The following is a 12,339-nucleotide window of genomic DNA, read 5'->3' on the forward strand; positions in this document are numbered from 1 at the left end:
CTTATTTTTCAAATCTAATCTGTATATAAATATAACTCATAACAGATCCTTGTACTAACAATAGTTTCTACATCGAAACACACACTAAGAATACAGAATGACGTCGTCTATCTTCTTGATTTCTCTTCTTCTTCTCTCTCTTTTGTCAGCTGTTTTCTCAGATGACGCATCTTTCCACAAACTTCCGGTGCCCGGAAAGAGGTCAGGCCCTGAATCTTTTGCCTTCGATTCCACCGGAAAAGTTTTCTACACCGGAGTCTCCGGTGGTAAAATCCTCAAGTATACCCCCGACAAAGGTTTTGTCGATTTTGCCCAGATCACTAAGTCTTCGTAAGTTTTTCAATATCAATTAGTTTCTTAATTTGAATTTTCAAGATCACACGTTTTGATGACTATGCTTCTTGTTTCAAGAAAAATGAAATTTAATCGTTTATTATTAAATCTCATTTGTAATATTAAGACATGTCTTTGTGATCATTGTTTGAATTGTTTTTTTTTTTTGAACACACATTGTTTGAATTGTTTAAAGCTCTATTTGTCTTTAAAAATATAAAAAAATATGTTTATGGCTTCATGAAACACGATTTAGTTCTTAAAAATCTTTTCTGATTTAAATTTTAATTGGTTTGGTCACTATAGAACTTCTTCATGGTGCAAAGGAGTATTTGGAACCGCAATGGCCAAGAAATGTGGCCGACCTGCGGGGATAGCCTTCAACCCAAAGACAGATGACCTTTACGTCGCTGATGCTCCATTGGGTCTTCACGTTATCCCTCCCGCCGGAGGTTTGGCCACAAAGATCGCTGATAGTGTTGACGGAAAGCCCTTCAAGTTCCTCGACGGTCTTGACGTTGATCCCACCACCGGCGTCGTCTACTTCACTTCTTTCAGCTCAAAGTTCAGCCCCAGGTAAATCGCGTTCGATCTTACATATATATTTTTCTAACGTACGTCTATAAGTCAGACATACACGTAAATTCATGATTATGAACTCAAGACTAGCATGATACAAACTAATATATTATGCTACACGTTTTGTCTTCGATTTATATATTTAATATTTATCATACAATTTCTATAATGTTTTATAATTTAATTAGGTCATTTGTAAGAAAATTAAATTGGTTTAACTAATATACGTATATATATATATATATATGAATATTTGTTGGTTATGCAATGCAGCGAAGTGTTTATCGCAGTGGGTGTAAAAGACGCGAGTGGAAAGCTCTTCCAATACGACCCTGCGACCAAAGCAGTGACTGTATTAATGGAAGGTCTAAGTGGTGCGGCAGGTTGCGCCGTGAGCTCAGATGGTTCATTCGTACTGGTTAGCGAGTTCATAAAGAGTAACATCAAGAGATATTGGATTAAAGGACCAAAAGCTGGATCTATTGATGACATCTTCTCAAGTGATGTCTCGAACCCCGACAACATCAGGAGGATCGGTTCTACTGGAAACTTTTGGGTCGCTTCCGTCATTAACAAGGTCGTGGTGCCCACGGACCCTTCGGCTGTCAAAATCGATTCTAATGGAAAAGTGCTTCAGACAATATTTCTCAAGAATGAGTTTGGTAATACTTTGCTCAGTGAAGCCAACGAGGTCGACGGCAAATTGTATATTGGAACTCTTACTGGACCTTTTGCCGGAGTTATGAAACTTTAGACTGGTATTTAGCCTAGGCCTGCGATTTCGGTTTTCCGAAACCGAACCGAACCGAATTTTCGGTTTTCGGTTAACCGGATTTCTTAAAACTAGTTCCGAAGAAAACCGAAATTAAATTCGGTTCGGGTCGGTTCGGAAATCGGTTTTGTTCGGTTTTCAACTTATTTCCGAAAGTAACCGAATTGTTAAATGGTTCACCCAAAAAAAAATTTTTTTTTTTAATTCTCGGATATTTTCGGTTATTTCGATTAAGACCTGAAAAAATTACAAAACATCAGAAAGACAAACATAAATCAATACAAGAAAAACATATAATTGTTCGTACTTTTTTGAAATTCACCTAGTTTCAAAATAAGTACTGAGAATGTCCAAAATACAGAATCAGGGACCAAAAGAAATCATAATGATGAACCGAACAAAACATGAAATCAATTGCCCTCTCTACTTAGTTCATCATAGACTTCACAATTTCCCATCTACATAATAAGAAAAATCAAGTTAGAGAGAAAGAGAGTATCAACAGACAACACACAAGACACTCATCAATTGACAAATCCTTCGACATGAACTCACCCTAAACGTCTAAACAACAAATCCATCCCAATTCATTATTCCAGGCACTTTCACACTGATAACCGACTCCCAAATCAATTGCAAACTCAAACCCTAAACTGGAAATCAATAGACAAACCCTAAGAGACACTGTCACACTAGTAATCAATAAATAATTTGACACAAATCATAAACCCCTAATTGATAACCTTAACTCCCAAATCGAACGAACCCAAACTCAAAAACTACACAGAACTACATGACAGATTGAAGAACCTACCTTGTTGTCGGAAGATGTGAGAATCAGACGACGGGAACGAGATTGCTAGGGTGAGAACTGAGAACCGCCGAATCGAAGGCACATGTTTGAGAGAAAAAGAGAAACTGATTAGGTTAAGCCGACAAATAAGGTTGGAGAAATGTATATATAGGTAGGTTAAATTTCGGTTAACCGATCGGATATCATGAACCGAACCGAACCGAGACACTAACCGAACATTTTTAAAACAGCTTCCGATCGGTTTGTTCTTGATAACCGAACTCTAACCGATTTCCTTAATGCTCGGTTCGGTTCGGTTCGGACCAATCGGTTCGGGTCAAAATCCCAGCGTTTAGCCTATTAGGTGGTTGCCCACGTTTGTGACCATGTTGAAAAAGTCTCTCTTTATGATTAATTATTAATCTAAAACTAGCTTTTGACCCGCTCTTTTTATAATTTTTGTTTTAAATTTAATTTTTGATATTGTTTTTTTCTGATTATATTTGTTTTTTGTAATTATATTTTTGTATAAATTTTAATTAAAATATATTTTATTAAATAATAATAGTTTAAAAATTGATTCGGTATATGCACGATTAAAGGTGGATTACGGGTCGAACTCGATCCGCTGATCCACCACCCCGCGGGTTTTCAAAAAAGTTTGGTTATAAAATGTGACCTTACAACCCGCAAATAAATAATTTTGTACCAGCACCCGTTCCACTTAATTTTTTGGTTATCAGCGGGTTATATATATTTTAAAAATCATTATTTAATTTAATTATTGTAAAAAATATATTTATAATGATAAATTTATACATGATTTAAATAAGGACGGGTGTATTTATAGCTTTCCCACGAATTTAGGTTTAGTAGTTATCATTCTTAACCATTTACGTTATAATATTACTCAAACTCTTTTAGCAGTTATATTAATATATAGATATAAGCAATTACATATAGTTTTTTTTAAAATTAGATCCAACTATTATGAACATGGCATGTTTCTGTTTTAATAATATTGATATATACCTTAAAATTCATTACCTATGTTGATATTAGTATTATTATTGGGACTGTGTTAATGCTGTTCATATAGATCCTGATTTAATATGGTCTGTAACAGATTAAAATGATAATTTGCTTTAATAATTATAATTCTACTTTAGAACAGTGTAATATAATTAAAAAGAAAAGATTGATGTCGGAAAAAGGAAAGAACTGACTATTGTTGAATGAAACCGTCGATTTTGACATAATTGGATCCGGAAATGAGGGAATCAAGTGGAAGTAATAAACAAAATCATGGTTATATAAAGAAATAATAAATGGTGCAGTTACAAAAGAAAATTACCTATAAATATGTCGTGTATAACCACTTACATTGCTTCTTTTCATGCTGCAAAATTAATAGTATTGATAAGGTGATAATATCCTTTCAAAATTCTAAATAAGTTTTATGAACTTCCTTTTTCCTGGTTGTATTCGAGGAGGGATATGTTTTGTTATAGTTTTTTTTTGTTAAGAAGTTATGGAAATGTTTTCTTATAGTTGTCTTATTGTATGTAAATAAATATTTTTTTGAGAAATGGTTGCACTACATAACCTCGTTTTGATCGTTTGTTAGGAACATGTCCTATCTGAAGCATAGGCAAAGAAGTTGGTTACCTAGTGCATCACGATTTAATACGAATTTGAGTTCACCATTGACAGATTTGGTTGCTTCTTAACGAAACAACATTTACTTCGACTTTATTTTCAACAATATATGTCAAAATTAGATCTAAACACAGACGAACTATCCAAAAAATAGAATACATATATATCTAACATGACGACGGTTTTCACCAAAAATAACAATTACTTACTTCGTGAGCTCAGGTATACTGTAAAATGTAACATGCATAGTGGAGTATTTTTTATGTACTTTATAATATCTATGACTATGTCAATATTGTGCAATTTGTGCTATTTAACTAAAGAGTCAATTGGCTCAAAATACTAAAAGAATGTAGAAATTAGGCAATTGCCTAAAACAATAAACTTTTGTATAAAAAAAAATAAAAATAAAATAAACTTTTGTATCTAACAATTAAGGTATTATCGTGTGGAATGTGGAGTATTCATCTAATTAGGGATAAAGTTCTGTGCATGATGTACGACGTAGGTTTTAAAATTGTTTCCACTATATGATTTCTTTATTAGTCTCCTACGATTCGGGGTCATTTTTTATAATATCTGCTTCTAAACATCTTTAGACGAGTACAAAACACCTAACATAAATCTACTTTCGAATCTAGGATGCATTTTTAATTAGTACTCCATTTTATTTGTAAATATTTTATTGAAAATAAAAGTCAAACTAATGACTCAAAACGCATCTGTTATTCTATTTAGCAAACTAGCAGTTGTAATAACAAAACACTTTTTGGGATTAATCTGACTAATTTCATTGGTGTAAGAGTGGGATACTCCCAAATTAATTGTAAAAATCAAGCAGTTTTGTTTGACTTTATTTCCAACAATATATGTCAAAATTAGATCTGAACACAGACCAACTATCCGAAAAAATAGAATACATACATCTAACATGACGACGGTTGATAATATTAAAAAATATGCTGAGAGAGTGAAACGCAAGATCAAGGGATCCAAAGCTGGTACTTTAAAAATGTTATAAAAGTTGAATAAGATGAAGTGGATATAATTATCAGAGAATAATCATAAAATGCTAAAAAGGAGACTAATGGCATTCGTAGATATATATCTAACACGCTTAAAGTATATAGTAAAATCACTTTCTAAACGTGAAAACATAAAACTTGATAAATTATAAGAATATTAATATTGTGCTTTGAAAGCTTAAATTTGGTATCTTTCATCAGTCAAATTCCAATCAATCTTTAGATTTTAATACAATCTCTTACTTATTAATTTGGTCTGATTTGCTACTCTATGAATATGAATATGAATATTTTTTTCTACAAATACTTGAATGTAAAAGGAAAGCTTAATAAAAGAAATTGTTTTAAAAATCAAATCTATAAATATACACATTACAAGCCTCATCTGCTAAACGAAAACACACAAACAAAAGTTATGACGTCGCTTGCCTCCGTGATTTCCCTTCTTCTCTCATTTTCTTTGGCCATTTTCTCCAATGCTGCGTCGTTCAAAAAACTTCCGCTGCCGGGAAAAAGGTCAGGCCCTGAAGCTTTCGCCTTTGATTCCACCGGAAAAGGTTTCTACACCGGAGTTTCCGGCGGTAAAATCTTAAGATATCTACCGGGGAAGGGTTTCGTCGATTTTGGCTATATCACAGTATCCTCGTAAGTTATCTATTCTTAACGAAAGAAAGATCACAGCTTTTGGTATTATTAAAGTGGATTAACATGACTCGTTTTTGCTATTATAGAGTAACATAGAAAAACCTAAAACCTTTTGTCAAAAAAAAAAACATAGAAAAACCTAGATACAAATGGCATCATAATTCTTGTCAAATACGAATGTTAATGACTTTTGATTAGTAAATCCCGTAAGAAAGTAATTATTTTTTTCGTCTCACATGCAAAAAACGAGTTAAGGAAAAGATAAATTTGAGTATATGAAACGAGATAATTGACATTGATAAACTTCGTTGTGAAAATATGAATACCTCTACGGACTTGATACTGGTATATCATGTTATTTTTTTATCAATTAGAAATGACTGCAACCTACTTTCTTTCGGGGTCGGCAACTGCAGTTTGCAGCAACCTACTTTTAAATTCATCAAATGAAAATCATTTAGTGTTCCCTTTTACCTCAAACCTTCTGCTTAATAAATGGATTCAGATTTGGTCAAACTAATGGTCAAATATTTCTAAACATTGCGTCGTTAAGTCTACATATTTTCATATTGTTTTGTTTTGTTTAATGTTTGAGTTTTAATGTTGAAACTGCTGCAAACTCTTAATTGATAAACTTTAAGAAAATGTAGCAATATTGATATTGTTACGGAATATTTTCTTTTGTAATCAGTTTATTTTTTGTCACACTATAACAATATTTTTGTAGTGTAGTACGGATATAGATCAAGACTTTCTGATCAACAAATCTTTTATGAAACGAAAAAGGAGTAGAGAACGTTAATTTTCATTCCATAAATGTAGCTAGTGACGTTGACAATGTGGGTAATCACGTTACTTGATTGCTGACTATGGGTAATTAGTCTTCTCTCATTTATTGTACACGTTACGCGCCTCGACGTAAAAGTCAAATTAACATTCCATAGTCATGATATTATTTTTTTGTAACATCAAATTAGATTTTGTCTTGCTTTATTTTATTTACTTTTTTCTAAAAGTTGACATAATTTATTTTAGAAAGTCGCAATGGTGCGATGGAGCACTTGGAATAACTTATATGAGTAAATGCGGCCGGCCGGCCGGAATAGCATTCAATAACAAAACAGGAGAGCTCTACGTAGCTGATGCTCCGTTGGGTCTCCACGTCATACCTCGTGGTGGTGGCTACGCCAAGAAGATAGCCGACAGTGTTGACGGCAAGCCCTTCTTGTTTCTCGATGGTCTCGACGTTGATCCCACTACCGGGGTCGTCTACTTCACTTTCTTCAGCTCAAAATTTCGCCCTGGGTAAAGTTTCATTTTCCTTATACTTAAATAAATAATAAACTTAACAAATACTCTATAATAAAAATAATCGTAACTGATATTTGTGTCCTTTTTTTTTTTGAAAAGAATTTGAGTCCTTTCTAGAAACAAAACATATCGTTTTATCAAATATATTCATCTTTTTGTTATGACATACATAGAACCAATGTCATAAATAATGGTCTATGTGGTTTTAAACAAAATAATTTTCTAAAACTTTATTTTTTTAATATTGCATAAAACTTTTATATTTATCTTTTAAAATTCTTAAAACATAATTAAACCAAATGTATTTTGTAAGGGTATATGTTAAATAGATCGATGTTATACATTTTGCTTGAATCATGTTCATTTTTTAGTATATATTTTTAACTTAAAATTCAGAATATCATGTCCAAAGATAAGGACGGCAGACCTTTTCATGCATCTAGATTGCGAGTTCGAATTCTACCGGGGAAAACTATAGCATAATGTTTCTGCAAATTTTAGATGTGTATGAGTCCTTACTTTCGACCCATTTCGGTGCGTGAGTCTACCTATAAATCACATGAGATTTATTCCTGCGTTATCAAAAAAAATTAAAACTAATTTATCTTTCAGTAATCAATATGCTTTTTTTACTAAATCTATTTACTATGTTTACTATTGGGTTATGCATTCAGCGACGTGTTGAAAGCAGTGGCATCAAAAGATGCTACTGGAAAACTCTTCAAGTACGATCCATCAAAAAAGGTTGTGACTGTATTGCTCGAAGGTCTAAGTGGCTCTGCCGGTTGTGCCGTTAGTTCAGACGGTTCGTTTGTGCTAGTTAGTCAGTTCACCAAGAGTAACATCAAGAGGTATTGGATCAAAGGACCTAAAGCTGGTTCTTCTGATGACTTCACTAATGCGGTTTCAAACCCTGACAATATCAAGAGGATCGGTTCTTCCGGAAACTTTTGGGTAGCTTCGGTAGTGAACACAGCCACTGGACCAACAAATCCGTCGGCTGTTAAAGTTAATTCTGATGGTAAAGTGCTTCAGACAGTTTCGGTGAAGGATAAATTTGGGGATACATTGGTCAGCGAGGTCAACGAATTCAAAGGAAAGCTTTATGTCGGAACCCTGTTTAGTCCTTATGCCGGAATTATTGACATTTAAACTAATTTATGTAAGATTAGTTTGATCAGATGGTAATAAAAAATATGAAGTTTTTGATTCTTCCATTCCATCACAACTACAGATCTTTTATAGAAAAGCACAAGCTAAGCTATAGATGAGTTCTCTGAATGTTTCAACCATTTATTGATAACATTGCACAATGCCTTGGCACAGTAAGGTGGCTTCCCGTTCAATTCCAAAAAGTACCTGATGACTAAATATGATCTGGAAATGATATTTTAACTAAATATACTTTATGAACTATACATTTTATACTTTACTATTATTAAAAATGCTTAACCTTTTAGTTTGATTTTTATCTTTACTATTCAATATATACATAATTCGAATACCCAAACTAATATCAAATTCTTATGTTTAAGATTATTTAATTAATTTTCAATTTATATTTTATACATATTTTTATATAAATCACTTAGACTTTAAAAATATTTTAATTATTTTATATAAATATAGATAGCACCTTCATGAATTTTCAAATTTATATTGATTATGTTCCTTTATGCAATTGCGTATTGATCAACACTTTAGTTTTTTCTGATTATATTTGTAAAAAAACAAAAATATACAAATAATTATGAAAATATATTTACATATTTTAGATGAAGAACCAAAAATGAGTAAAAATAATCTTATTTCCTTTAACTAGATAAAAATAGTTTAAGTTTATTTAAAAGAATATATCTAATTCAATATACCCAAAAGATTATCATTATATTCATTTATGTATTTTTATCAACTCTTTAGTTTATTTTTCATTTGATTCTCAAAAAACAATTATATTAATATATTTACAAATCTAAGACAACAACCAAAATACATAAAAATAACAAAATTATAATATATTCGAACAATAACCAAGTAGGTCACATTTTTAATTAAAAATTATAATAAAATTTAGTTATTATAATGTATTTACTTTGTTAATATTTATATCCGTACATGAGTTTGAAATAATTATAGAATACACGGTAGAATACAGCCTGAACCAAATAAATCTCATCTAAATCTATGGCTCATCTGAGTTTTTCGGATAAAATTACAAGACTCTAAGTACAAGACTTTTTTTTTGTCAACAAGTACAAGACTTATATTTTATATTTGTAAGTAAAAGTTTACTCGTACTTTGGAAATGGTAAGGAGATGATAATCCGTTAGCAGAAAATCCAATTATCCGAATTCCTATGATCAACTAGTCAAAATTAATAAATATTTATTTGACTGCAAGAAATTGGTTTCCTTAATTGCGGAATGAAAAGATTTGATTTCCTTATGATTGATTGTTCCTTTCAAATAATACAAACAGAGACATTGGTAAAGAGCTGTGAATCGAAGTGTCGTGGTTATCTCTCTCTGTCCAGTCGAGAGAAGATACAAAATCGCTACTGATGACGCTCTCACTCTGGTCCATAAACATCGCGTCGACACGTACATCAGAATCTTCGTCCATATTAAACCAGCGGTCAGGTATACCTCTGATCTCAATCTTTCTCATATCATTGTTTTGAATATCATAAGAGAGAATGTGAAAAGGAAAAACAAAATTCTTTGGTATCAGGAGAACCTTGCCGTTTTGAGTTGTACCTTTTACATGGAATGTAATGGTATTGACTAGATGCTGTTGTGAAGGCTGCACAACCAGATTCTTGCACGACCATTTGTTGCTCCCGGCATCTTCCACAGACCATAAAGCCACGACACCCTTTTCTTTAAGATTTGTTTGGTCAAAAAGAGTTGCTTTCCCACCATACTCCAAAATACCCACATTCTGAAACCTTTCAAGCAGCTGGTCGCCGTCCCTGGGAGGTACTTGGATCATGTTGAACTCTTCAGACTTAACGTCGAAACTCACAAACACATACTCAAACGGACCAAGCAAAGCCATGTAGTATATAACCCCATCGATACAAAGTCCTTCTATTTTGCAAGGCACGTGAGGACGACGACAAAAGTCCGGTGAAGTTAGAGAAGCCTTTTTCCAGGAACCTCGTCCACCTTCTAGTACAAATACCCAATTCTCTGAACTTATCACTTCCATATTCTGTTTAAGGTGTACGCTAATCGAGGAGATAACTTTGTACTTGTGGTTAAGAGCGTCGTATCCGAAATAGTAGCTGACGATTTTTTTTCCTCCTGGAGGTTCGGTCATGTGGTTGGAGCTTTTGAAGGGTAAGGTGACAAGTTGTCTGGTGGCAGGGTTATAGATCCGAGGCTTTCTCCAATATACGTAGCACATGAAGCCACCGAGATTTTGCAAGATGTGGCTTCCCATCCGTGGGGTGGTCAGATCGTGGTCAACTAAAAGGGCAGTTGGAGTAGTAGTAGCGTCTTGAGGAGCCAATGAGAGTATTTCAGTGTCAAGGTAGTTGTTTAGATCCCATAAACACATGTAAAGACGAGGGGAAGGGACTGTAAGGAAACGGTGGGTGAAATATGGTGAGCTGATGAGCGTTAGCCAGAGCTTTGAGACACACATGAATCTCATTAGGGATTTCACAGGCAGTCTCGTGAGAATCTCCTCCGTCACTAAATGCATAGGAAGCTCCGTAAAGTCCATAATAGCTCAATGTTGGAGAGAAAGCAATAGTTACGATTTATGGTTTAGTGTGGTATTTATGGAGGTGATTCATCTTTTATTTGGTTAATTTTCCTTTATTTTAATTTCCTTTTGACTCTTTATTTCCTTTTTGACTCTTTATTTCCTTTTTAGCAGTTTGGTCAATAGACTCGCATACTCTGCTTTCGATCAGTAGACTTATTTCCTTTTTTAGCAGTTTGATCAATAAACCTTTCCTTGAAAACAATTTATTTCAAGAAACTTAGCCTGCTTGGCGGACATTCAAGGAATCGACGGGTGAGTTAGTTTCTAATTTCTATCATCGTGATGTTGAGTGTTTGTTCTCTATTTTTGTTTGTTTATCGAACTGTTTTGTATTTTCTTTATGTGAAACGGCATGACCAGCAGACTACATCTGAGTGATGTCCTATGACTAATAAAGAGCCGTATGCACTTGTCAAACTTATTTTTGTGCCCATGATATGGTCATAGTGCTCTTCATTCTTACCTATTTCACATAAGCTGTTAAACGGACCAGATTTTCTTAGGATCGATTATCGATATCTTTTGATCATACCTTTTCTATATCTTGCACATATGTTATATGTACAAAATTTAGCTTTTACACCGTCCAAAATACATATGAATAAGAATAATAATAAGACAATAAAATTCTATATAGGACCCTAGGCCCGGCCCGCGATGTAAGTAACAGAAGCGGCCGCTTAAAGCCCAAATACTTTCCAAGTCTCAAGCTAAGGCGTAGCGTAAGTGCCTTCCGTTTAGTTTTTTTGTAAAATTTGCATTTGCATACACTGGCTACATGTTTTCAAAAGGACAGAAAAGATTTAGAGATTTATGGGCTTTTAATATATTTACTTACAATTCTAAAATGTAATAGTTTTTCAACGTATTGTATTCTTCAAAGAATGTAAATACTTCAAATCAATGTTAAAGTAAAATTTACTAAAAGAACTGATGATTATTTTCATTTCATGGTCAAATATAGAGTGAGGTTTTTTGGGTCAAAAACAGTTAGATTGCAAAGCCGTCAAAAAAACAGTTAGATTGCAAATAACAATTAGATGTTACACAAGAACAATAATATGCAATGCGCCGAATCACAACTTTAAAACTTAGATTTGGTTTTTATAGTTGTGCGAAAACATTTTATTAAATTCATTTAAATAATATTATCATAAAAAAATATATTAAATGACACAACATGAACTTAAAAATATAGTAAATTAAATAACACCAATAAAGTATTTTGAACTAGAACAACTACAACTACCTACTCTAGTCATCTCTCGTCTTCCATCCGACTCTCATTGACCGCCGCGAAAATATCTTCAACCCTTATCTCTTTTTCGAAAAAAAACTAGGACAAAAAAAAAAAATTACAAACTAGAATATTACGTGTTCTTAAACTTACAACTACCAGAATACACTTGTCTTAGAGTAGGGCATTGAATAAGCATTGACGGCCAGT

General features: G+C 33.0%; 3 protein-coding genes and 1 long non-coding RNA gene across 4 annotated transcripts; 2 read left to right on the plus strand and 2 right to left on the minus strand.

Annotated features, from left to right (window-relative positions):
• On the plus strand, positions 1–1,845 carry LOC108840604 (protein STRICTOSIDINE SYNTHASE-LIKE 12-like). The gene is made up of 3 exons (XM_018613438.2): positions 1–330; positions 640–909; positions 1,186–1,845. The coding sequence occupies exons 1-3, from the start codon at positions 98–100 to the stop codon at positions 1,664–1,666; spliced, it is 984 nt and encodes a 327-aa protein (XP_018468940.2). The 5' UTR covers positions 1–97; the 3' UTR covers positions 1,667–1,845.
• Positions 1,846–1,930: 85 nt separating this feature from the next.
• Positions 1,931–2,813, minus strand: LOC108812325 (uncharacterized). The gene is made up of 2 exons (XR_001943469.2): positions 2,499–2,813; positions 1,931–2,142 (listed from the first exon to the last, which is right to left on the minus strand). It is a non-coding gene; the product is annotated as an uncharacterized LOC108812325 (long non-coding RNA).
• Positions 2,814–5,538: 2,725 nt separating this feature from the next.
• Positions 5,539–8,326, plus strand: LOC108840993 (protein STRICTOSIDINE SYNTHASE-LIKE 11-like). Its single transcript, XM_018613787.2, has 3 exons — positions 5,539–5,806; positions 6,842–7,111; positions 7,792–8,326. The coding sequence occupies exons 1-3, from the start codon at positions 5,577–5,579 to the stop codon at positions 8,267–8,269; spliced, it is 978 nt and encodes a 325-aa protein (XP_018469289.2). The 5' UTR covers positions 5,539–5,576; the 3' UTR covers positions 8,270–8,326.
• Positions 8,327–9,560: 1,234 nt separating this feature from the next.
• LOC108831353 (putative F-box protein At5g62660) lies at positions 9,561–10,868 on the minus strand. The gene has a single exon (XM_057000578.1). It carries the CDS (start codon positions 10,845–10,847, stop codon positions 9,561–9,563), a length of 1,287 nt encoding a protein of 428 aa, XP_056856558.1. The 5' UTR covers positions 10,848–10,868.
• Between the last annotated feature and the right edge of the window lie 1,471 nt (positions 10,869–12,339).

The sequence above is a fragment of the Raphanus sativus genome, chromosome 2, assembly GCF_000801105.2.
Source record: "Raphanus sativus cultivar WK10039 chromosome 2, ASM80110v3, whole genome shotgun sequence".
In the NCBI taxonomy this organism is placed as follows: Eukaryota; Viridiplantae; Streptophyta; class Magnoliopsida; order Brassicales; family Brassicaceae; genus Raphanus; species Raphanus sativus.

Coding starts and splice junctions, on each gene's coding strand:
- LOC108840993 (XM_018613787.2), top strand. CDS start 5,577: ATGACGTCGCTTGCCTCCGTGATTTCCCTTCTTCTCTCATTTTCTTTG. Junction 5,807..6,841: donor GGCTATATCACAGTATCCTC/GTAAGTTATCTA, acceptor AATTTATTTTAG/AAAGTCGCAATGGTGCGATG. Junction 7,112..7,791: donor AGCTCAAAATTTCGCCCTGG/GTAAAGTTTCAT, acceptor TTATGCATTCAG/CGACGTGTTGAAAGCAGTGG.
- LOC108831353 (XM_057000578.1), bottom strand. CDS start 10,847: ATGGACTTTACGGAGCTTCCTATGCATTTAGTGACGGAGGAGATTCTC.
- LOC108840604 (XM_018613438.2), top strand. CDS start 98: ATGACGTCGTCTATCTTCTTGATTTCTCTTCTTCTTCTCTCTCTTTTG. Junction 331..639: donor GCCCAGATCACTAAGTCTTC/GTAAGTTTTTCA, acceptor TGGTCACTATAG/AACTTCTTCATGGTGCAAAG. Junction 910..1,185: donor AGCTCAAAGTTCAGCCCCAG/GTAAATCGCGTT, acceptor TATGCAATGCAG/CGAAGTGTTTATCGCAGTGG.